The sequence below is a fragment of the Myxine glutinosa genome, unplaced genomic scaffold, assembly GCF_964187855.1.
Source record: "Myxine glutinosa unplaced genomic scaffold, kmMyxGlut1.1 SCAFFOLD_2657, whole genome shotgun sequence".
NCBI lineage: Eukaryota > Metazoa > Chordata > Myxini > Myxiniformes > Myxinidae > Myxine > Myxine glutinosa.
This window is the reverse complement of record NW_027618751.1, coordinates 2,158-27,673: the sequence shown is the minus strand read 5'-3', so window position 1 is coordinate 27,673 and position 25,516 is coordinate 2,158. Positions and strand designations below refer to the sequence as shown.

At 42.4% G+C, this 25,516-nt stretch overlaps 1 protein-coding gene across 1 annotated transcript in view; it reads right to left on the bottom strand.

The window, feature by feature from the left end:
• The window catches only part of LOC144889326 (extracellular matrix organizing protein FRAS1-like), a 56,844-nt gene extending 31,646 nt beyond the window's left edge, over positions 1–25,198 (bottom strand). The window contains exons 1-11 of the mRNA XM_078769474.1: positions 25,129–25,198; positions 24,855–25,015; positions 24,615–24,762; positions 24,272–24,477; positions 23,503–23,659; positions 23,203–23,403; positions 22,516–22,703; positions 22,098–22,373; positions 17,227–17,459; positions 13,109–13,269; positions 12,227–12,441 (exon numbers count right to left, since the gene is read on the bottom strand). Coding sequence (XP_078625600.1) covers positions 12,227–12,441; positions 13,109–13,269; positions 17,227–17,459; positions 22,098–22,373; positions 22,516–22,703; positions 23,203–23,403; positions 23,503–23,659; positions 24,272–24,477; positions 24,615–24,762; positions 24,855–25,015; positions 25,129–25,198 — 2,016 coding nt within the window. The remainder of the gene's footprint in view (positions 1–12,226; positions 12,442–13,108; positions 13,270–17,226; positions 17,460–22,097; positions 22,374–22,515; positions 22,704–23,202; positions 23,404–23,502; positions 23,660–24,271; positions 24,478–24,614; positions 24,763–24,854; positions 25,016–25,128) is intronic.
• Positions 25,199–25,516: the final 318 nt, after the last annotated feature.

Sequence of the window (25,516 nt, the reverse complement as noted above, 5' to 3'; positions counted from 1 at the left end):
TATATATATATATATATATATATATATATATATATATATATATTAGTGGACAAGCCAAGTCACACAAAACATATTTGGGTGGCATTTCCTGTTAAAAGCAGGCATCCATGCTGGATCAATTGCTTGGGGGATGTGGAAAAAAATGTGGGTGGATGCCACCCTGGATATTGACCTTGAAGGTCATTTTCAAGGTCAAATAGGCCAAAAAAAGGTAAAAACAGGTATTTTCTCTGTTATTTTTTTACAGCATTTTCTGTTGCATGTCGAAGCAAGCATCCATACTAAATCAATTGCCTGTGGGATGGCTAAAAATATGAGGGTGGATGTCACCCTGGATTTTGACCTTGAAGGTCATTTTCAAGGTCAAATTGAACAAAGAATAATGTTTAAAATAGGCATTTTCTCACTAACTATACTAATAGGTGAATACACAAGTGTCTTTGGGCATGATTTGATGTGCTTGATATCCTGCAAATGTTTAAGTGTTCACTGGCCTGCAGGATTGCAGCAGTCAATGGCGTCACAGCCACAGGCAGTGGTGCACTTGAGGTCCTGTCTGGAACAGCTGCAACGAGCAGTTCTGCACTTTGATTTGCATCCACAGGTGACAAGTTGGATGCAGGCACCTGGAACAGATGGCAGCCTGGTCCAGATTACCTGCAGATTACCAGACTCCAGCTTCCATCCTGGTGTTTCACTTGGAGAGGGGACTATGATGTTCTCCTGGTCTGCCTGTAACCATATCTTGGCCTGGTAGTTATCACGAGCTATGTGTAGCTCCAGGGCATCTTTCGTTGGGGGCAGCATTTCAAGGCCCTTCTTGCCTTTAGCCAACAGATGTAGCCGAGCGTGATCAATGGTGGGTTGCTCTGCAGTGCCATACAGGTGGCAAACGAACCGCTCAACGTTCTCCAGGGTTCCATCACGCCCAACCCCACTGACAAGATTTGGCTGTTTCTGGAAGGTTTTCCAGCATGATTGTTTCCCATGGCCCGTGAAGGATGATGACGTATCGCACCCAGTGAGAGCATGGAAGCTGACCAGGTTCTCCTTAAAATGTTGTGGAAGCTTCTCCGATATGGTGTGCAGTGGATAACACTTCCGCTTCTTAGCAGTGCCTGAAACCATCCATACCTGGCATGCCTTCGGCGTCAGGAAGTGCACCAAGAGTACCATGGCATCAGTGTCTCTGCAGATCACCAGCACTCCCTCATAGCATGCAGCAACTGCCTCGCATCCATGCAGGATCAGCCTTGTGTCTGCTTCTTCATGGTTTCCATGGAGTCTGACGTCATCTCTCCTGGTTGATCTTGCATCTTTGACATCAGCGAAACCGCCTCCTACGACCAGCTCGTATCTTTGTGGCAGCTCCTTGGCACTTTTCATGAGGGATTCTGAAAGAAAGCGTGCAAGGCTGGCCTTGTTCTCATCCAATGCAACAAACTGGTTCCAGACCTGCGGGAGTGGGACTTGCGGACCATTAATGATCTTCTGTATGGGCTTCTTCTTCCCAAGTCTCTTGGCTCTTGTAGCTGCCTTTGTAGAGTGGACTCCAATGTCCAGTAGAGTGGACAGCACGTCAAACACAATGTCGACCCTTGTTGTGTGCTGACCAAAGTGCCTCATCACTGACTGCTGGAAGACGGCAGCATAGTCACCAAATGTGTGGCACCCATGAGGCTTTCCCATCGCTTGGATGAGGGCATGGCCATCGATCAGGACGCATGCCTTCATGTCAGCATCTGGAATTTCGGAAGGAATTTCCATTGTAGCTGACAGAATATTAATCAGCTCTGCCTTTGGTGTGGAGTTCATCACGCCCCCTGGCTTAGCCAATGCCAGCGGCACTGGAGAAAGCTCATGCCTCAGAACCTCTAGCATCTCTACTATCCGGCCAGCATTTACGGCATTCAGCAGCCGCTGCATCAGCTTTCGGTCAGCTTTGATGGTCGACTGCACACTCTGCCTTGTGGACACGTTTGCTTTGTATAGGTACGCAAACGTCTTCGAGTTGTTCTTCTTGAGGACATCATGAAACTTGCCTGTTTCATCAATCAGCCGTTGCTTGACATTGTTGATCACCATCTGCTTCCCTCTGTCTTGTGCGGTCAACAGATCAGTCTCCACTTCGCAAGGGGCGATGTCATTGGTTGCCAAAGAGACAAGTGAGGCCCTGGCAGTCATCTCTGATTCTTCTACATCTTCTGTTGTATCAGAAGCCATTGATGCCTTCATCTTCAACACATCGAATCTGACTAGCTGTGTCATCAGCTTCTTGACATCATCAGCATCACGCTTCATGCTGGATGGACGAGTGTCTGAGCGTACAAATGTAGTCTCTTCCTCGTCGTCTTCAAGGTCAAAGAGATACCTCGTCTCGTGGGAGATACGTGAGCGCTCTGACCATGTGATGCAGAACTTGTCCCTGGCCTGGTCGTTTCTGGTGATGCCAATAATGCCGTTGTGCATCTTGCATGTTCTGTTGATCCACTCTGTGGCTTGATCAGCTGGGACCTGGCTGAAACGCCGTTGACTTCTCTTCACCACAAAGTTTCCTTTGAGAAATTCTGCATGTACTTCTGGTGCTGTCTTCTCTAGCCCCTTCATGTCAGCCAAGTAGACTGGGCCCCATCGTGCATAGTTGGTGTGGTCATATATTGTGAGCCACGGTAGCATTCCAACAAATGCCTCCAGGTGCAGGTTCCAGTTGCCATCCCTTTCAGCTCGGATGAAGTCTAACAAGACCTCCACCATCTTCATGTACGTCAACCAGAATCTGTAGTTTGGGTTCTCTGCATATTGCGCAGAAAATTCTTCCAGGAGGTCTTGGATGTTGGTACCTCCTAGAACTTGTGATAGCTTGTACACGGCCGTGTTGAGATCGTCCCGGTTACCGTCTTTCTGTCTGAACTTCTGAGACACCAGCTGGGCCAGTTCCTTGAATTTAGCATCATCGGCATGACCATTTTCTACCAACCACATCTCAAACTGTGGCCACAGGATATGCCAAAGTGCTTCATAGGTCAGCCTGTGACCCCGGACAGCACGGTAGTATGCTTTTCCCTCCATCATGGTCTCAGTGGTGTTTGTGGCATACACGCCGGATTCAGTCCACAAATCATCGAGACCAGCATTCTCCATATGTTGCCCAATGGCCTTCAGGAAGTTGAAGCAGATGTGTAGGCCCCCCATCACGAAAATGACGTTTTCAAACTCTGGGTTGGCCCATACCAGCTCCTTGCCCCGGCTGTACAATGGTTGATCTGCAGTGATGATTGTATGCTTCAGGCCAAGGTGATCTGAAATGCTGGCAAACCGATTGATGACAGTGGTCATGGTATCATTGTCATCAGCTTGGGCCTGAAGAATTGGCAGCATACCCGCTGTAGTTGCGGGTGGGTCAGTGAGACTGGTTGCCTCATTGAAGGCCCTCCATGCTGGAACTGCATGAACCTCATCATGAAAGCGGGAGACCACCCACGCAAAGACTTTCAACCTTGCCTCCGGCCTTTCTTTGTCATTGTCGAACCAGCCATCTATGTCTATCTTGTTAGCTTCACTGAAGGAGGGTGAGGGTCTCTGGCCAGATGGTAGTCGAGCCTGATCAATAGCTTGAAATGCTTTCAGAGCATCAGATTTGATTGCCCTGGACCTCACGATCCCCCTTTCTGTTGGACTGTCATCTGATGGTGCTGGACAGATGCCTGTTTCTACATTCAACAGAAAGTTATTGGTAATATAAAATATAGGCTCGAAAATACCCATTTTTAGCACTTTTTGGTCGATTTGACCTTGAAAAGTACCTTCAAGGTCAACATTGAGGGTGGAATCGACTCACATATTCTTCTACATTCTACGGGCAATTGATCTAATAAGGTTATAAATTTCTAAGTGCAACAGAAACTGTTATGAAAAATAGGCTAACGATATACCCATTTTTGCATGTTTTAGGTCCATTTGACCTTGAAAATGACCTTCAAGGTCAAAATCCAGGGTGGCATCCACACAGATAATTTTCCACACACCCCAACCAAGTGATCCAGCATGGATGCCTGGTTTTAACAGAAAATACCATCCAAAGTTTTTTTAGAGCACTTTTTCATAAATAGCTGGTCTATATACTATATATATGTATATATATATGTATATATATATATATATATATGTCTCAGAACTCTTGTGGGTTTTCCTCCCTTTGTCCTGAAAAGACAGGTATTTTACATAAAGCCCAAGCTGATTCAGCATTTGCGGTTGTTGTTTGCCACCTACTGGGAAGTTTGAGTCACTATACGTTGCAGTTATATCACACAGGACATCCACTGTGCTGTTTGCAATGCACACCGGTCATGCATGTTCTCTGCCTCTCAACTGTTCCACTCAGGCCGGCATATACTCATGAAAGCAAACCATGCTGGTGAAACAAAGATATCACATGCTATTCCCAAATCAAACACATTTGGGAACTATTTCCAACGGGTTATAAATATGGTGACTTGTGGAGGACATAGGAGGTGGTGGTAGAGGGTTTACCTGTCATGGGCAGAATGGCAAGCACACTTTCAGGAGAAGATAATAAAAACTGGTTATGCAATTTTTTTGCAATGTTGAACGTTTGTGTTTGTGGACATTGATTATGCTTAAATGACACTGTGCGGTGATTATGTGAATTCCAATAAGAGTCAAGTCAATCAACAAACAGAACTGAAAGTTTGATCACAGACATAATGATGACCTCCATTCTATCATGTCATGAAAACAATTTTAGCTCTTGCACGAGCCTCGATCTTGTATTTAAAAAAAGAAAAAGAAAAAAAAAAGACATCCCATCTGTTCATTATAATACGAGTTCCCTTAAAAGGAGGATATTCACCCATCAAGTCTGCACAATTGTTGCCAACCTGTGGTTGTTTGCCCAAGCTCTATCCTTTGTAATTGCTGAGCATCAAGCAATTAAACAGCACATACCCTTTATAAGTCATCGGTGGGACTTGGCTGGGATTCCGACCGCCGGTCTCCCAGACTTGGAGCAGACTTGGAGCAGATTATGTCACATCGTCTGATTACCTTCAAAATTGTATGTAATATAACGCAAGCACCGGAACAGCATAGGAAATATAATGTTTTTTCGTTTTCTAGTACAGCAAATATCCAACAAGACTCATCCGCACCATCCACATGAGCTTAAATGTATATTTATATATTCCTCATCCTCAAGGTTTCAGAGATGCCTTGAAAGACGACTCCAAAATTCCAGAAATGAAATGTTATTCTCAGGAGCAAAAAGTCAAATTCCTTGCTGCTTTGCAGACAGTCTCTGCTATTTTAAAACCATAAAAGCAAAATCTACACGCCATTATTTAACCCTCTCATCCGAGATATTGACAATCTTCTTAGCCGAGCATTGACAATGGACTTTTTGCTTGAAGGTTTTCAACCAAAGGTATGAATGGCATCTTTTTTTCTTTCTGCTGTTCTGCCTGAAAGCAAATTCAGTGCTGCCGAAGAAGCCCCGTACCAGGGATTAGACTGGGTGGATTGCCTGGATTGTGAATGTGTGCTGTTGGCTTACTCCATCCACAAAGGTAACTAACCCCGACACATATCCAACGGATTTATTAGGATGAAGCAGCCCCCTGCCAGGGATTACATTGGGTAGTCTTCTTTTTAAGATCAATTTCAACAACTGAAAACTATCAAATCAACTCGATATCTGTGATGACAAAGCAATCGCCAAGGGTACGCCTCTTCCAGCTTTCCCTTGGCAATCACCCGCGATTTACCCTTGGCCCACAATACAATGATGGCATATTTTTTTCGGACCGCTATATGACCTTGACCTTCAACATTTAGGGATAGAGTGTAAATAAAGAAAACGTGTCCACAGCTGCAATCTATCCATAAAATTCAACATCATGAAAATCGGAGGAAAATTATTCTAGTTATGGTCAAAGGTGTTTTTGTTAATTAGGTCACAATCTGAAAGAAGTAGGTCAAGGACACGAATCAAATATCAGATGCACAACGTCAGTGCAGGTACACTATTACAATGCAATAACAGCTTGGAAGGCCAAACAGTCTTTGAGATTCCACATTGGAAAAATTGAGCAACTTTCTTTGGTTTTTTTTTTTTTTTTTTCAAAACAGTGGATGAAAAAACGCATTTTTTTCAGACCACCATTTATTCTTGATCTTTATTTAACTCAGAGGAATATGATGTAAATCAAGCAGAAATGCACCTTGCTCTAGAGTCGAGAGTCTAGGATATCTGGTGAGGCCAATTTGTTCTGATTGGACAAACCTTAGTCAAGTTATGGTAAAAATGTTAAAATTACTATTAGGTTGTGACACAAAAATTAGGTCAAGATCAAAAATGATGTCAAACCCACACTTTTTATACCCATTATTGAAGCAAAATTTCATTCCCATTATTCAAGCAAAATTTAATTCCGAAAGTCTTAGCCAGCTCGAAGATACACCTCGCTAATTGATACAGCTTGGAAAAATGATACAGCTTGGAAAATGGGAAATTGATACAGCTTGGAAAATGGGAAATTGATACAGCTTGGAAAATGGGAAATTGACACAGCTTGGAAAATTGGAAATTGATACAGCTAGGAAAATGGGAAATTGATACAGCTAGGAAAATGGGAAATTGATACAGCTAGGAAAATGGGAAATTGATACAGCTAGGAAAATGGGAAATTGATACAGCTTGGAAAATGGGAAATTGATACAGCTTGGAAAATGGGAAATTGATACAGCTAGGAAAATGGGAAATTGATACAGCTTGGAAAATGGGAAATTGATACAGCTAGGAAAATGGGAAATTGACACAGCTAGGAAAATGGGAAATTGATACAGCTTGGAAAATGGGAAATTGACACAGCTTGGAAAATTGGAAATTGATACAGCTAGGAAAATGGGAAATTGATACAGCTTGGAAAATGGGAAATTGATACAGCTAGGAAAATGGGAAATTGATACAGCTTGGAAAATGGGAAATTGATACAGCTAGGAAAATGGGAAATTGATACAGCTTGGAAAATGGGAAATTGATACAGCTAGGAAAATTGGAAATTGATACAGCTTGGAAAATGGGAAATTGATACAGCTTGGAAAATGGGAAATTGATACAGCTTGGAAAATGGGAAATTGATACAGCTTGGAAAATGGGAAATGGACACAGCTTGGAAAATGGGAAATTGACACAGCTTGGAAAATGGGAAATTGATACAGCTTGGAAAATGGGAAATTGATACAGCTTGGAAAATGGGAAATTGACACAGCTTGGAAAATGGGAAATTGACACAGCTAGGAAAATGGGAAATTGATACAGCTTGGAAAATGGGAAATTGATACAGCTTGGAAAATGGGAAATTGATACAGCTTGGAAAATGGGAAATTGATACAGCTTGGAAAATGGGAAATTGATACAGCTTGGAAAATGGGAAATGGACACAGCTTGGAAAATGGGAAATTGACACAGCTTGGAAAATGGGAAATTGACACAGCTTGTAAAATGGGAAATTGATACAGCTTGGAAAATGGGAAATTGACACAGCTTGGAAAATTGGAAATTGATACAGCTAGGAAAATGGGAAATTGATACAGCTTGGAAAATGGGAAATTGATACAGCTTGGAAAATGGGAAATTGATACAGCTAGGAAAATTGGAAATTGATACAGCTTGGAAAATGGGAAATTGATACAGCTTGGAAAATGGGAAATTGATACAGCTTGGAAAATGGGAAATTGATACAGCTTGGAAAATGGGAAATGGACACAGCTTGGAAAATGGGAAATTGACACAGCTTGGAAAATTGGAAATTGATACAGCTAGGAAAATGGGAAATTGATACAGCTAGGAAAATGGGAAATTAATACAGCTTGGAAAATGGGAAATTGATACAGCTAGGAAAATGGGAAATTGATACAGCTTGGAAAATGGGAAATTGATACAGCTTGGAAAATGGGAAATTGATACAGCTTGGAAAATGGGAAATTGACACAGCTTGGAAAATTGGAAATTGATACAGCTAGGAAAATGGGAAATTGATACAGCTAGGAAAATGGGAAATTAATACAGCTTGGAAAATGGGAAATTGATACAGCTTGGAAAATGGGAAATTGATACAGCTTGGAAAATGGGAAATTGATACAGCTTGGAAAATGGGAAATTGACACAGCTTGGAAAATGGGAAATTGATACTGCTTGGAAAATGGGAAATTGACACAGCTTGGAAAATGGGAAATTGACACAGCTTGGAAAATTGGAAATTGATACAGCTAGGAAAATGGGAAATTGATACAGCTTGGAAAATGGGAAATTGATACAGCTTGGAAAATGGGAAATTGACACAGCTTGGAAAATGGGAAATTGATACAGCTTGGAAAATGGGAAATTGACACAGCTTTGAAAATGGGAAATTGATACAGCTTGGAAAATGGGAAATTGATACAGCTTGGAAAATGGGAAATTGACACAGCTTGGAAAATTGGAAATTGATACAGCTAGGAAAATGGGAAATTGACACAGCTTGGAAAATGGGAAATTGATACAGCTTGGAAAATGGGAAATTAATACAGCTTGGAAAATGGGAAATTAATACAGCTTGGAAAATGGAAAATTGATACAGGTTGGAAAATGGGAAATGATACAGCTAGGACAATGGGCAATTGATACAGCTTGGAAAATTGGAAATTGATACAGCTTGGAAAATGGGCAATTGATACAGGTTGGAAAATTGGAAATTGATACAGCTTGGAAAATGGGCAATTGATACAGCTTGGAAAATGGGAAATTGACACAGCTTGGAAAATGGGAAATTGATACAGGTTGGAAAATGGGAAATGATACAGCTTGGAAAATGGGAAATTGATACAGCTTGGAAAATGGGAAATTGATACAGGTTGGAAAATGGGAAATGATACAGCTTGGAAAATGGGAAATTGATACAGCTTGGAAAATTGGAAATTGATACAGCTTGGAAAATGGGCAATTGATACAGCTTGGAAAATGGGAAATTGACACAGCTTGGAAAATGGGAAATTGATACAGCTTGGAAAATGGGAAATTGACACAGCTTGGAAAATTGGAAATTGATACAGCTAGGAAAATGGGAAATTGATACAGCTTGGAAAATGGGAAATTGACACAGCTTGGAAAATTGGAAATTGATACAGCTTGGAAAATGGGAAATTGACACAGCTTGGAAAATGGGAAATTGATACAGCTTGGAAAATGGGAAATTGATACAGCTTGGAAAATGGGAAATTGATACAGCTTGGAAAATGGGAAATTGACACAGCTTGGAAAATTGGAAATTGATACAGCTAGGAAAATGGGAAATTGACACAGCTTGGAAAATGGGAAATTGATACAGCTTGGAAAATGGGAAATTAATACAGCTTGGAAAATGGGAAATTAATACAGCTTGGAAAATGGAAAATTGATACAGGTTGGAAAATGGGAAATGATACAGCTAGGAAAATGGGAAATTGACACAGCTTGGAAAATTGGAAATTGATACAGCTAGGAAAATGGGAAATTGATACAGCTTGGAAAATGGGAAATTGACACAGCTTGGAAAATTGGAAATTGATACAGCTAGGAAAATGGGAAATTGACACAGCTTGGAAAATTGGAAATTGATACAGCTAGGAAAATGGGAAATTGATACAGCTTGGAAAATTGGAAATTGATACAGCTAGGAAAATGGGAAATTGACAGCTTGGAAAATGGGAAATTGATACAGCTTGGAAAATGGGAAATTGACACAGCTTGGAAAATTGGAAATTGATACAGCTAGGAAAATGGGAAATTGACACAGCTAGGAAAATGGGAAATTGATACAGCTAGGAAAATGGGAAATTGATACAGCTTGGAAAATTGGAAATTGATACAGCTAGGAAAATGGGCAATTGATACAGCTTGGAAAATGGGAAATTGACACAGCTTGGAAAATGGGAAATTGATACAGCTTGGAAAATGGGAAATTGACACAGCTAGGAAAATTGGAAATTGATACAGCTAGGAAAATGGGAAATTGATACAGCTTGGAAAATTGGAAATTGATACAGCTAGGAAAATGGGCAATTGATACAGCTTGGAAAATGGGAAATTGACACAGCTTGGAAAATGGGAAATTGATACAGCTTGGAAAATGGGAAATTGACACAGCTTGGAAAATTGGAAATTGATACAGCTAGGAAAATGGGAAATTGACACAGCTTGGAAAATTGGAAATTGATACAGCTAGGAAAATGGGAAATTGATACAGCTTGGAAAATGGGAAATTGACACAGCTTGGAAAATTGGAAATTGATACAGCTAGGAAAATTGGAAATTGACACAGCTTGGAAAATTGGAAATTGATACAGCTAGGAAAATGGGAAATTGACACAGCTTGGAAAATTGGAAATTGATACAGCTAGGAAAATTGGAAATTGATACAGCTTGGAAAATGGGAAATTGACACAGCTTGGAAAATTGGAAATTGATACAGCTAGGAAAATGGGAAATTGATACAGCTTGGAAAATGGGAAATTGATACAGCCAGGAAAATGGGCAATTGATACAGCTTGGAAAATGGGAAATTGACACAGCTTGGAAAATGGGAAATTGACACAGCTTGGAAAATGGGAAATTGATACAGCTTGGAAATTGGGGGTGTCGGGAGTGCAGGAAGAAAATAAATAGATAAATACAACAACAACAACATGCATTTTAAGGCCATTTTCCCTGCAAGAACGGGGGTTAGCCTTGCGGTCCCCATGACAATCTTCTCCATTTTGCCATATTTGTAGTTGTAATTGTCATGGTTCACTTTTTGAGGCAATGTTTTTATGGCTGGATGCCCTTCCTGACGCCAACCCTCTTAGTCGCCTCCTACGACACGAAAATAAATAGATAAATAAAATATAAATAATTTTCGAAATGGTAGTGTCGATCTCCTATGGGTCTAAGAAACTGTGGTACAATTAAAAACGGAAACACTATTTGTAGAAACAAACCATACAAGAGCTTATAAGCCTCCCCCTATCCTACAGATATAGCGGGAGGCTTAATTCACACATTAAAATGAGTGTAATTTCCCACTATATATGCCATATATAAGTATGGTTTCTTGCACACAATATGGAGATTATGACGATGTCTTGGAATCATCGGGCATCATGGAATATCGTCGTGTTTTATATGGTACTAGGGCATGCCCGTACAAAATTATATCCCCCCCCCTCTATTTACATGAAATGGTTTGGTCCATTCGCAAAGCCAAAGCGAACGGCTTGCGAGTACGGTGACAATCCCCCCCCCCCCCTCTATTTACATGAAATGGTTTGGTCCAAAGCGAACGGCTTGCGAGTACGGTGACAATCCCCCCCCTCTATTTACATGAAATGGTTTGGTCCAAAGCGAACGGCTTGCGGAGTTTGGTAAAGAAATCGCCATAGCTCGGTAACTACTTCTCCGATTAATATGAAAGCTTGAAAAGGCACATCCTCGGGTCCCCAGCAATATACCTGGCAAGTTTCAAGTATATCGGACCCGTGGTTGTCGAGAAACAGCGGTCGCATACACACACACAGACACACAGAGATTACTGGAATTATAGATAGACTAGGGCATGCCCGTACTATATATAAGCTAGGACGTGCCCGTACGTGGGTGCCCGTTCCTTGCCAAAAAAAAAAAAAAAAAAAATTTTGTGTAGGGGTGTGTGTGTGTAAACATCCTAGGGCGTGCCCGTACGTGGGTGCAAAAAAACATGCGTGCAAACAACAACAACAAAAAAAAACTTTGAAACCACGTGGCAGTAACGACCACAGAACCCCCCCCCCCCCCCTCTATTTACATGAATGGTTTGGTCCATTCGCAACGACCACAGAACCCCCCCCTCTATTTACATGCAATGGTTTGGTCCATTCGCAACGCCAAAGCGAACGGCGAACGGCTAAATCGCCATAGCTCGGTAAGTACTTGTCCGATTAATTTCAAACCTTGAAAAGGCACATCCTCGGGTCCCCAGCAATATACCTGGCAAGTTTCAAGTATATCGGACCGGTAGTTGTCGAGAAATCGTTGTCGCATACACACACACACACATACACACACACATACACACAGAGATTAATGGAATTATAGATAGATGTATCCAATAGGACATCATTGAAACTGCTTATCAAGATGAAAATAGATTTTCATTCGCAATGTGATTCCTGTTACCTGGAAATCTGCAGAAACGGAACCCCCACACACGTCCAAAAGCTCTGTCATGTGGTAGTACGCATCAAAAGTCCAGATGCAGCTTTTTAAGTTCAGATGGTGATAGAGCTGGATTGCTCGTGCTTCTCGTACAGTGGCATCAAATTGGTAAGGCCGATCATATCCCGGGGCCAGGAGAGGAACTCGTGAACTGTTTGTATCCAAAAAGCCAGCCTCTGCAGCCAGACACACACACATTGCTATTGAACAAGATTGATAGGAATCGTTTTAAAAAGAGAAGTTAGCATCTGAGCAATTTTAGATGCTGCAGGCTTTCGTAACCCTTTAAGGTGTTGCGATTAAGGTTTAGAATGATTGTGCCTCACTGGAATTGAAAAACTTGGCCAAACAGAATTCTAACTCTTCTGTTTTTTTTTTAATCAAAACAGCTTTCAAGCAGCATTTATTTGCTGGGGGTGCGGTTATGCTGCTGATGCAATGCTCCCTGTAGGCTTGAGCCGAAATTTGGAATTTGGTAATGACTAAGGACAGACACAATGGGATCTTTAACATGGTCCAACTGATGCTGGCAGATGGGACGGCCAGCTTAACATCCATCCGAGGGATGACTACACACTGATGAACCGCCCTGTGTGCAGAACACCAGGGTGAGAGTTTATAGATGGGTCAATACAGGTTTTGAAAATGGGATAACACATTATAGTAACCTGATAAGAGTTACTACCTGCTGTTCACACTGTTGTCATGCACATTTTTACATGGATTAGGCAAAAGGTAAATTTCGTGATATTAACTTTACCGTTTACGTACATATTAAGGTCTATGAGCAACCTCCAATGAACAATTCAATAACACTGAGCAGTGTAGCAATATCTTGCTTACCCGAGATGCCTTTGAGCTGATCCAAAGATAAGAGGTTGGAGCACACGTGTTGTTGCCTATATATGGACTCAGAAAGCAACAGATGCAAGTTCTGGATTGGCATTGTCGAAATGAGTGGCAGCATCCCATCCTGATGTGGGATCTGGATCGATATATGAATCCTGAAAGGGACAAAGTACATTCATTTCCAAAGAAATTTTTGAAATGTGATTTTTTTTAAATGGGATTTTGAATTTTTTTTGCATAGCCAATTTTTTTTTAAAAATCAAAGTTTGATGATTATAATTGCCAGGAAAGAGAGTTGTAAAATCATGCTAATGTTACATGTCCCCCTCGTAACAAGCTCGCACCACCATAAACTGGTCATACAAAGTGGGAAAATTATTTTGTCACTTGTGTTTCCAGCAATTTCAAGAAGTTTATTGTCTTTTCCATTATTGACTTTTAAATCAACGATGAGGTGGTTTTGTTCTGATAATTAATTTTGCATAACATAAAACTACTACTACTACCACCACCACCATTTCTACAACTACGATTATAAAACACAGTGATAAAAATTTGAATTAATTCAATGAAAGAAACAATCGTTGTATTGTTGATTTATTTTAAAATGATAATTATTTCACAGAAACAAGACAAGTACCAAAACATATTGAATCCGCGCAATACCAAATGACTTCAGGTTGTAACAACAACATTGAGCTGAACAACCATGACTGTTGTGAAGCCATGTATGAGATTAGATCCCAAATGTATCGAAATATACTTTACTCTGTAAATTACTTTATAATATTTATCTTAATGAAATATACTTTATAATTTTAACCTTGATCTTTTCTACCCCCGTTAATTCACCCCAGATCCACTTTTTTGAAATTCTGACTTCTTTCCTGAAAGTCCTAGCAGTGTCCATATGTTTTATACCTCTCCCACCTTCCCCCCCCCCCCCAACCGCCCATTCCCATGCCTCCTCCCCCAAGCCCTCTCCCTCCCACAGATCTCCCGATGTCCCTGCTCTCAAATGTTGTACTTGTGTGCTTCCCTCTCTCTCCCCATCTTGTCTCCCGCTCCCTTTATTTCTTCTTATGTGTCCGTTTTTTTTTTGTTTTTTTTTGTTAATGTTAGCTCTTACACGAGCCTCGATCTTGTATACAAAAAAAAAAAAAACCTCAAAAGCTCAATAATGGTCTCTGCCATTTTGTTTTCAACCTGTTTTCTGCTCACAGTGTTCCAGCAATTCTCACTTAGGTCGAAACATTCCATATCTTTCTTGACAGTCTCGGCTATTTTCAGACATTGTGCAAATGCTAACTAGCATCATGCAGGTAGTCTTTCACCTTTCATGGAAGGATTTGAAAAGGTGTGATTTGAAATCGATGTGATTTTCAAATAAAGATTTGAAATCTTTATTTCTTATAAAAATAGGATGGCATAAACGTTTTAACTTCCTGAAATTGAATCACGGCATCATATATCCCTGTGGATGTGACACATTTAGGCAGAATGGAATTCTTCTGTAGTGTCACAGAAGTTGAAAGGCGACGTGTTTTTAGAAGATAGCCGAGTCCCACAGAGTTTCAATCAAACATTCTCAAGATTCATTTCGTATGTGCGCTCCTCATTATTTGGTCAGAAAATGCTACTTTCAAGGAAGTTGGGCATCGAATCATGTGTACAATGTGATTTCCAGATAATACTGATACTCATAGCCAATCAGTCATCAATCAATCAATCGGTTTCTTATCGACAGCCTTTTATTGAGGAGTTAAATCTTAAGGTGCTTTAATAAAATGGAAGATATGAGAAAAGTAAAATTTAAGGAAAACAATGGGATTTTAGGTGTGATTTGGAAAACATAATTGATGAGGTTGTGCAGATCTTAACAGTTGAGGAGCTTATTAGAAGACTGTTCATCACCAAAAGTCTTCACCTTCGTGCAACTAGCAGAAGATCCCTCTTGTTTGAGCTCGGCTTTCTTGAAGGACTGTAAGATGTGATGCATTCAGAGATATAGGCAGGAACTAATTTATGTTTGGACTTCAAGGTCATCAAGCAAAATGTTAAAATTCTCCGTGTTTTGAGAAACGGATTGATGTGATTAAACTTACGAGCCAGCACGACAAGCTTTACATTCAGATTCTGAATGGATTGTAAGCAAGGGCTTGAGAGAACAAGAAGCAGACAAGCCTCCGAACAATGATTTGCAGAAAACTAAGTGTGACATCACAGCATGAACCACATGTGTCTGTCATGGACTTTGTAGAATGAGAATCCAAAACCCTCAACATTATCCTCCGATGAGGTAGAGGCACATGGCCTGTTGTTCTTACATCGCAGAAATATTGCTGGCCTCCCTGTTTTTTAACTGCGTCTTCTCCGACCTTGCTCCCTCTGCTCTCTCTCAGCCGACTGGCCCTCTGCAGCTTCTCCGGGACGTGAATCTTCCTGGTTAAACTCCAAATGTCCAGGCTTACTGGTCCACATCCGCCATTCACTCTTTCGTTCCTCTTTTCTCCTGTTTGTGGAACTGCCTCATGAGGCTGTTCAATTCAAAGCTTCAAGGTGGATATATACCTCCAAGACTTGTCATCCCCCATACATACCCATGATCTTTTCTACCCCCAATAAATTAAAATCATTGCACCTATTTCATATTTATAAATGGCGGAAGTACAATATACTGTTTACCAAGCTCCAGAATCACTTTACGACACTTAGCAAAGTTTGCAATTTTTTTGGAATGCATTTCTTTTGGAAATGACTGAAAAACTGTTTGAATGTTTGTCACAGAATAAATGATATGATCTTTAAAAAAAAGAAATATAATATATTGAACTTGCATGTCATGTCTTGTAAAACCTACTGTGTATCAGAATGTGGTATAATTTGCACCTTTCCTGCTGGAAAATTTTGAAAGTATGTACATCTAATGAAAGTTACCTTATTACCTCCACAACCGGTTATGTTTTCAAAACTGTTTGTCTGTCTTCTTGTTTATCTGTGAGCAGATCATCTCAAAAAGTTATGGACGGATTCGGACAAAACTTTGTGGATAGGATAGGTGTGTGACAAGGACGAATTGATTAGATTTTGGTGAAGAATCTGGTTCCGGATACAATAATTTTGAATGATTTATTCATTATTGAGAGATGGGGCCAAAAACGATATATAGCACAATATCTAAAAACGTTGTGGACGGATTCGGACATGGTGGAAGAGTTGGTTAGATTACAAGAGCAAGCTGATTCGATTTTAGTTCAGGTCAGGATGCAGATTTGGCCTATCAGTGGGATACAAAATGTAAACTGTTCAGCCTGGTGGAGGTATGACGGAGGTACCCAATATGGTGGAGGTACCCAGTTTGGCGGAGGTACCCAATGTGGTGGAGGTACCCAATGTGGCGGAGGTACCCAGTATGGCGGAGGTACCCAGTATGGTGGAGGTACCCAGTATGGCGGAGGTACCCAGTATGGTGGAGATACCCAGAATGAAGGAGGTACCCAGTATGGCGGAGGTACCCAGTATGGCAGAGTTACCCAGTATGGCGGAGGTACCCAGTATGGTGGAGATACCCAGAATGAAGGAGGTACCCAGTATGGCGGAGGTACCCAATATGGCGGAGGTACCCAGTATGGCGGAGGTACCCAGTATGGCGGAGGTACCCAGTATGGCGGAGGTACCCAGTATGGCGGAGTTACCCAGTATGGCGGAGTTACCCAGTATGGCGGAGTTACCCAGTATGGCGGAGGTACCCAATATGGCGGAGGTACCCAGTATGGCGGAGGTACCCAGTATGGCGGAGGTCCAATGCATATTAATAACTCTCCATATTTATATGAGTGAGTGAGTGTGTGTGTGCGTACATGCCTGCGTGTGTGTTGAGATTCAAACAAAGAACTGGTCAACCCCACAGTAAAAATATTCCAAATGTTTACGTTTCAAATATTTACATTTACCAGAAAAAAACCTCCTCAATTATTTCAAAGAGGTACTTCATGAGAACGACGTTGTAATAATGAGAGTTATTATCTCATACATTTATGAGATATGGTACCCTTCATTTATGAGATATTTATGAGAGTTGTAATAAGGTGTCATGGTGCCAAAATGACCACCTGTTGGGATGCTCCTTGTGTTTGACATCTAAGTACATGAGGCTTGCCACGAACGACTGGGCCTGGAATCCACGTGCTGCGCCAGCAGATACAGGCGTGTGGCAGATAGCATTGTCTGAGCCAATCACAACAGCAGTACTCCTTAACGGGATTCCTGCCTGGCCTTTTCGGTCTCGTGCCTGGGCCAAGCAGCGGACATGAAACTTTCGCCCAAAGTAGATGCTTTCTAGCACCTGTACAGAGTGGATGTGCAAAAAAAAACAACTCTGTATTAAAATCTTCTTTAAGTTTATTTACAAGAGCTTATGGTTAAAGTCCATTCACAAGAAAGGCAAATGTATACAAAATATCTCCACAGTTGCACACTTAGGCTACGAGTTGTACAAATCTAGGACCTGACAATAAACTGTGGGACGAACACATGCGCCAAACCAACACATTCGCCAAACGAACACATGTGCCAAACCAACACATTCGCCAAACTAACACATGTGCCAAACCAACACATTCGCCAAACTAACACAAGCACCAAACCAACACATTCGCCAAACTAACACATGTGCTAAACGAACACATTCGCCAAACCAAGATATGTGCCAAACCAACACATTCGCCAAACTAACACATGCGCCAAACTAACACAAGCGCCAAACCAACACATTCGCCAAACTAACATATGCACCAAACTAACACATGCGCCAAACCAACACATTCGCCAAACCAACACATGCGCCAAACCAACACATCCGCCAAATTACCACCTGCGCCAAACCAACACATTCGCCAAACTAATACATGCGCCAAACCAAGACATGTGCCAAACCAACACATTCGCCAAACTAACACATGCGCCAAACTAACACATGCGCCAAACCAACACATTCGCCAAACCAACACATCCGCCAAACTACCACCTGCACCAAACCAACACATTCGCCAAACTAATACATGCGACAAACTAACACATGCGCCAAACTAACACATTCGCCAAACCAACACATGCGCCAAACCAACACATCCGCCAAATTACCACCTGCGCCAAACCAACACATTCGCCAAACTAATACATGCGCCAAACCAAGACATGTGCCAAACCAACACATTCGCCAAACTAACACATGCGCCAAACTAACACATGCGCCAAACCAACACATTCGCCAAACCAACACATGCGCCAAACCAACACATGCGCCAAACCAACACATCCGCCAAACTACCACCTGCGCCAAACCAACACATTCGCCAAACTAATACATGCGACAAACTAACACATGCTCCAAACCAACACATTCGCCAAACTAACACATGCGCCAAACCATCACATTCGCCAAATCAACACAGGCGCCAATTCAACACATTCGCCAAACTAACACATGTGCCAAACCAACACATTCGCCAAACCAACACATGTGCCAAACCAACACATTCGCAAAACTAACACATGCGCCAAACAAACACATTCGCCAGACTAACACATGCGCCAAACCAACACATTCGCCAAATCAACACATGCGCCAATTCAACACATTCGCCAAACTAACACATGCGCAATACCAACACATTCACCAAACCAACACATGTGCCAAACCAACACATTCGCAAAACTAACACATGCGCCAAACAAACACATTTGCTAGACTAACACATGTGCCAAACTAACACATGTGCCAAACTAACACATGCGCCAAACCAACACATCCGCCAAACCAACACATTCGCCAAACCAACACATCTGCCAAACTAACACAAGCTCCAAACCAACACCTTTGCCAAAATAACACATGTGCCAAACCAACACATTCGACAAACTAAAACATTTTCGAAACCAACACATTCGCCAAACCAACACATGTGCCAAACCAACACTATCGCAAAACTAACACATGCGCCAAATAAACACATTCGCCAGACTAACACATGTGCCAAACTAACACATGTGCCAAACTAACACGTGCGCCAAACCAACACATCCGCCAAACCAACACATTCGCCAAACCAACACATCCGCCAAACTAACACAAGCACCAAACCAACACCTTTGCCAAACTAACACATGTGCCAAACCAACACATTCGCCAAACGAACACATGCGCCAAACCAACACATCCGCCAAACTAACACCTGCGCCAAACCAACATATCCGCCAAACTAATACATGCGCCAAACCAACACATTCGCCAAACTAACACATGTGCCAAACTAACACATGGGCCAAACTAACACATGCGCCAAACTAACACATGCGCCAAACCAACACATTCGCCAAACCAACACATTCGCCAAACCAACTCATCCGCCAAACCAACACATTCGCCAAACCAACACATCCGCCAAACTAACACAAGCACCAAACCAACACCTTTGCCAAACTAACACATGTGCCAAACCAACACATTCGCCAAACGAACACATGCGCCAAACCAACACATTCGCCAAACCAACACATTCGCCAAACCAACACATCTGCCAAACTAACACAAGCTCCAAACCAACACCTTTGCCAAAATAACACATGTGCCAAACCAACACATTCGCCAAACTAAAACATTTTCCAAACCAACACATTCGCCAAACCAACACATGTGCCAAACCAACACATTCGCAAAACTAACACATGCGCCAAATAAACACATTCGCCAGACTAACACATGTGCCAAACTAACACATGTGCCAAACTAACACGTGCGCCAAACCAACACATCCGCCAAACCAACACATTCGCCAAACCAACACATCCGCCAAACTAACACAAGCACCAAACCAACACCTTTGCCAAACTAACACATGTGCCAAACCAACACATTCGCCAAACGAACACATGCGCCAAACCAACACATCCGCCAAACTAACACCTGCGCCAAACCAACACATCCGCCAAACTAATACATGCGCCAAACCAACACATTCGCCAAACTAACACATGTGCCAAACTAACACATGGGCCAAACTAACACATGCGCCAAACTAACACATGCGCCAAACCAACACATTCGCCAAACCAACACATTCGCCAAACCAACACATTCGCCAAACCAACTCATCCGCCAAACCAACACATTCGCCAAACCAACACATCCGCCAAACTAACACAAGCACCAAACCAACACCTTTGCCAAACTAACACATGTGCCAAACCAACACATTCGCCAAACGAACACATGCGCCAAACCAACACATCCGCCAAACCAACACATTCGCCAAACCAACACATCCGCCAAACTAACACAAGCACCAAACCAACACCTTTGCCAAATAACACATGTGCCAAACCAACACATTCGCCAAACGAACACATGCGCCAAACCAACACATCCGCCAAACTAACACCTGCGCCAAACCAACACATGCGCCAAACCAACACATCCGCCAAACTAACACATGCGCCAAACCAACACATGCGCCAAACCAACACATTCGCCAAACTAACACATGTGCCAAACTAACACATGCGCCAAACTAACACATGCGCCAAACTAACACATGCGCCAAACCAACACATTCGCCAAACCAACACATTCGCCAAACTAACACATGCGCCAAACCAACACATTCGCCAAACTAACACATGTGCCAAACTAACACATGCGCCAAACTAACACATGCGCCAAAGTAACACATGCGCCAAACCAACACATTCGCCAAACCAACACATTCGCCAAACTAACACATGCGTCAAACTAACACAAGCGCCAAACCAACACATTCGCCAAACTAACAGATGCGCTTAAGTGACAATACATAAGTGACATGCACATGCGGCTTTCTGTGCAAAACCTGAGGTCCAATTCAATTGTATTAAAAAATTTGTCACTATTCTGCTGAATGTGTATTTAATAGCTCATTGGTAAATATAAATTTCCTCATCTCTCTCAAGCCAATTCACCATTGGAATGTAATTATAAAATATTAACTTACATTGGAAGCATGAGTATTGGAAAAAAGGCAACAAAAGTCGACTGCTGACATTTCATGCAATATGCATGTGTTAAAATCAAAATGGAATGATAATAGGCTAACTACAGCGTAACAATAATAAGAACAATGACAAGGGACGTATTTGTGTGCATTGTACATAGCAGGAGTGGGTGGGATGTAATGTGTAAAATTTCAAATGAAAAAAAAAATTATGACAGAAGTGGGGAATATAAGCGAAATGATGGAGGGCAGGTGATATGGGGAGAGGGAAAGAGATGAAGAGGACATTGGAGTAAAGGGAGGAAAGAAGAATGAATAACCAGACTTGATGGCGTCATCGTTCAAGAGTCTGCTCTAGTCTGGGAAGTCAGCTGTTCTGACATGACCCGGGCCGAGTCATACCAAAGACCAAAAATAGTACGTGTTGCTTCCTTGCTTGATGCTCATCATTTAAAAAGGATAAAGCACGGACAAATAACCATAGGTTGGCAACCACTGCACAGGCAAAGATTGCCCCTTGGCCTAATAAGAGGAAGAATAACAACCACCTGTAGAGCCCATTTTTCCTGCAGAGCGGGGGTTGGCCTTTATCGGGCACCGTGGTCCCCTTTTTTGAAGCAATGTTTTACGGCCGGATGCTCTTCCTGCCACCAACCCTGTTAGTCGACTCTTGTGACACACAGGGAATTACCAGTGAACTGGTACTCAATTTGCCGACCTCGGAAGGATGGACAGGCTGAGTCAACCCCCCTGGTGTTAATTCAGCGATGAACCGGGATTCAAACCCAGGATCCTCGGATCCCAAGCCGGCACCCTAACCGCTAAGCCAACACCAGGCTTCTGGCCTAATAAGAGGGCAAATACATATTTATTTTTTGGTTTATAAATGCACACAGTAACCAAACATTATCTGTCACATTGTACAGTCAGTTTTACTGTAAAAATTCACTTCATACCATGTGGTTGGCGCTGGTGTAAGGAGTTTTGTCAGTGATGGTCTCAAAAGGAGTGCGGGCGCCATTGTTGTCCGACGGGGATGACACTTCCCATTTGAAGTGGATCGTTGAGCTGTTTATGCCGCCTTCTTCACATCGCTCACGGGTTTGGGAAAACTTGGGATAGTGAGGATCACATGGTGTGACACAGACAAGCGGGTAACCTGGGGAGGGCTTCTGTTTACTTCCTTCATTTGTTGCGCCCTCCAAATCATCATAGTCAGCAAGAGAAACCACCTGAGCAAAACAGAACAAAATGTGCATAACAGATTAGGATTTTAGGAAAGCTGAAAACAAGATGAGAACCATGCAAACACACTGCATGTACGTCCTGTATATTAATGCTGATGTTGACTTAATAACACATCAGGCAGATTACAATTGGAGGGGATGGAAGGATGAGGCTTCCAGAAGCCTCCTGGTCAATGATTGTCACAGTAGCCATTGTTATCTCTCCAAGCACAGCCTCCACAGGTTCATCGGGTCCCAGCACCACAGAGAAGGATTCATGCCATTCCCGGTCATCGTTGGCAAGGATCTCCACAGAGAAGTCTGCTCGTGCCACCCCTGTATTGGACATTGCAAATTCAGCATATGTACAATGTGCATGTCAGTAGTCAATGTTGCCCAAGTAGGAAGTTAGAAGCAGCCAAAGCAATATCAAAGGAAGGAATCTACTGGGTGGTTTGCCAATGCTTTTTAAAGGTCTAATGCTCGTGGCGATGCCACACGAATCACGAACACATGCGGACAGATCCATGAGACAACACCACAGCCACTTGACTTCCACAAACACAGCCACAGAGATTGGGGGAAGCTACGTCATTTCCCAGACCAGCGATACCAGCGACGTCAAAGTTATGACTTCGCTTTTCTTTCCGCACTCAACGAGGCAATCAAGGAGGAATTCACTTCTCTCCATGGATGCCAACCTATGGGGCTTTTTTCATGCCCTTTAAATCCTGGTATGGCTGGCAGGATAGCCATCGTTTTATTATGTTGTGCTGCCGATGCAGACCACGAGTTCATTGCTGGAATTTGCAACTGTTTTTGTCATCATACCCACCTTGTTTGAACTTCAGAATGCGACTTTTTGGGTTGTAATCCAAGCCAGACTGTGCTGAGCCATCTCGCGTGCTGCACCGAACCCTGGTGTTCTTATTACGGTCCCCGGTTCGAACTACGTGGAGTGTGATAGTGGCCATGCCTTCTTGCACGGAAGGTTCAAGCACCTGATAACTGGCCTGCTCAAACTGGAGAGTTGGGGCTGTGGATGGCAAGAAGGTCCTCAAAAATCAACCATTTTATTTTTGTGGTAATCAAAGAAAATAATATACAACCACTTCCAGAAAAAAGTCTCACTCACCGTCCTCTTTGTTGGTGATGGTAACTTTGGTTTTCCCAAGAGACCCCACCCTGGCACCAGCCACATCTCCACTCAGAGGCCGACCCAATACAAGATGGAACTCCTCCTCCGCTTCCAATGTTGTATCATCGATCACATATACTGTGCAGTTCTTCACCTGTTCCACAAGACACCAGTCTTCTCACACCATTTTAAGTTGGCGGATCTTTTTTTTTTTTGTCAAATCAGAATTTTTTGGTATACAGAATCGAGGCTCATGAAAGAGCTAACATTTATCACACAAACAAATCAAACAGACAAACAAAATATATAAAAAGGGGAGCGGTAGACAAGATGGGGAGAGAAGGGGAAGCACACAAACACAACATTTGAGAGCAGGGACATCGGGAGATGTGTGGGAGGGAGAGGGCTTGGGGGGAGGAGGCGTGGCAAGGGGGGGGGGGGGGGATGGGAGAAGTATAAAACATAAGGACACCAAGGACTTCCAGGAAAGAAGTCGGTATTTCAAAAAAGTGGATTTGGGGTGAAATTAGCGGGGGTAGAAAAGATCAAGGTTTTGGATGGGGGAAGATAAGAGATGGTGGTGAACAGCTGTTTTAAAGACCTGGAGGGAGGAGTGGGATTGAATGAAGATTGAATGAAGTGCGATTGAATGATTGAATGAAGTGGGAATGATTCAATGATTGAATGAATTGAATGAAGCGTTCACTGCAAGATAAGGAAGTAATTACAATAATATAAGGAGTTACAAAGCTTGGAAACATCAAACCTTGTCCCCAGGTTGGAATGTGATAGTTGAGGCATCTGCGTCCGGCCGCTCTGTATAATCTTCCCTCGGAATAGCTGATCCCTGGCGAGTGTAACAGCGAACTGTGGTTTCACTGCTTAAATCACCACTCCGCAACACGTGCACAGTGAGCACGCCTTTGGCTTCTTCAACCTCATATTTTTCCTTCTCAAACTGCATGCTGGGAACTTCGGGTAAAGGTTAAAGAGACAAGAAGTAAACAAGACTTCTTGCCATGTTATTATTCTCATATCTTAAAACAGTATTCAACAATACCTTAATGGTATTAATAAGGAGAACTTAGGCCTTGTCAGTTTTCACTCACCATCTTGATATGAATCATCGATGATGACAGTAGACTGTGATGGTTCTGCCAGCTCGACACCTTGAGCTGTATTTAAAAACATGACGAACGTCTCGTTCCCCTCCAACGCAGGCCGCTGGGCATCATCCAGAATTGTGAGTGGGCAAGTCTGCCAGCATATTATGTCAATGAGATAACTGGGACGTGTACTCTAAATGGTATGGATGCCATTAAATTTCTACCAGTTATTTCATATCTTACAGCCTCCATTTTTCCAGAAGGAAAGACCACCCGCTTTGAGCTGGCGACATAGTCCATCCCTGGCGTGGCAGATGCTGGTTGGGATGGCCGTGTGGCACACCACACCGACGCTTCAACAGACAAGTCTGAGCCCTGACGCACCAACGGGATTTCCACAGTGCCTAGGGAAAACAGAACATGACTGCAAATACCCCCCAAAACTAACCTTCTAATGAATATCACAAAGCATGGGCCTTAGATTTCATTGGACAGCGAGTTACATAAGCTGCGCAACCATGCTGAATTCTGTACCTGTGTTTATTGGAACAAGTCACTTTAAAAAGAATGTAGTATTTCTTGAACATTGAGTACCTTCAATTTGAAGGAAGTAATTGACTAAGCAAGAAGGAAACGAGGTACTCGTTATAGAAAGAGGTGTCGGTCATCCCTAAAGTCTCGTCATCCCACCGATGTAATGGACTTGGGACCATTTACAAACTTAATTAAGGTCACATTATTCCACATAATCTCCAGCCTCTTCAATACACCTTGTCTAGCGGTGAACCAACTTATTGATCCGAGCCCAGAAGCCTCCATTCTGAAGTATACATAACAGAGTTAACTTGGCTCTGTTTAACCTCAGTGTATAGAAAACATCATATACCAAGGTCTTTGTGCATTTT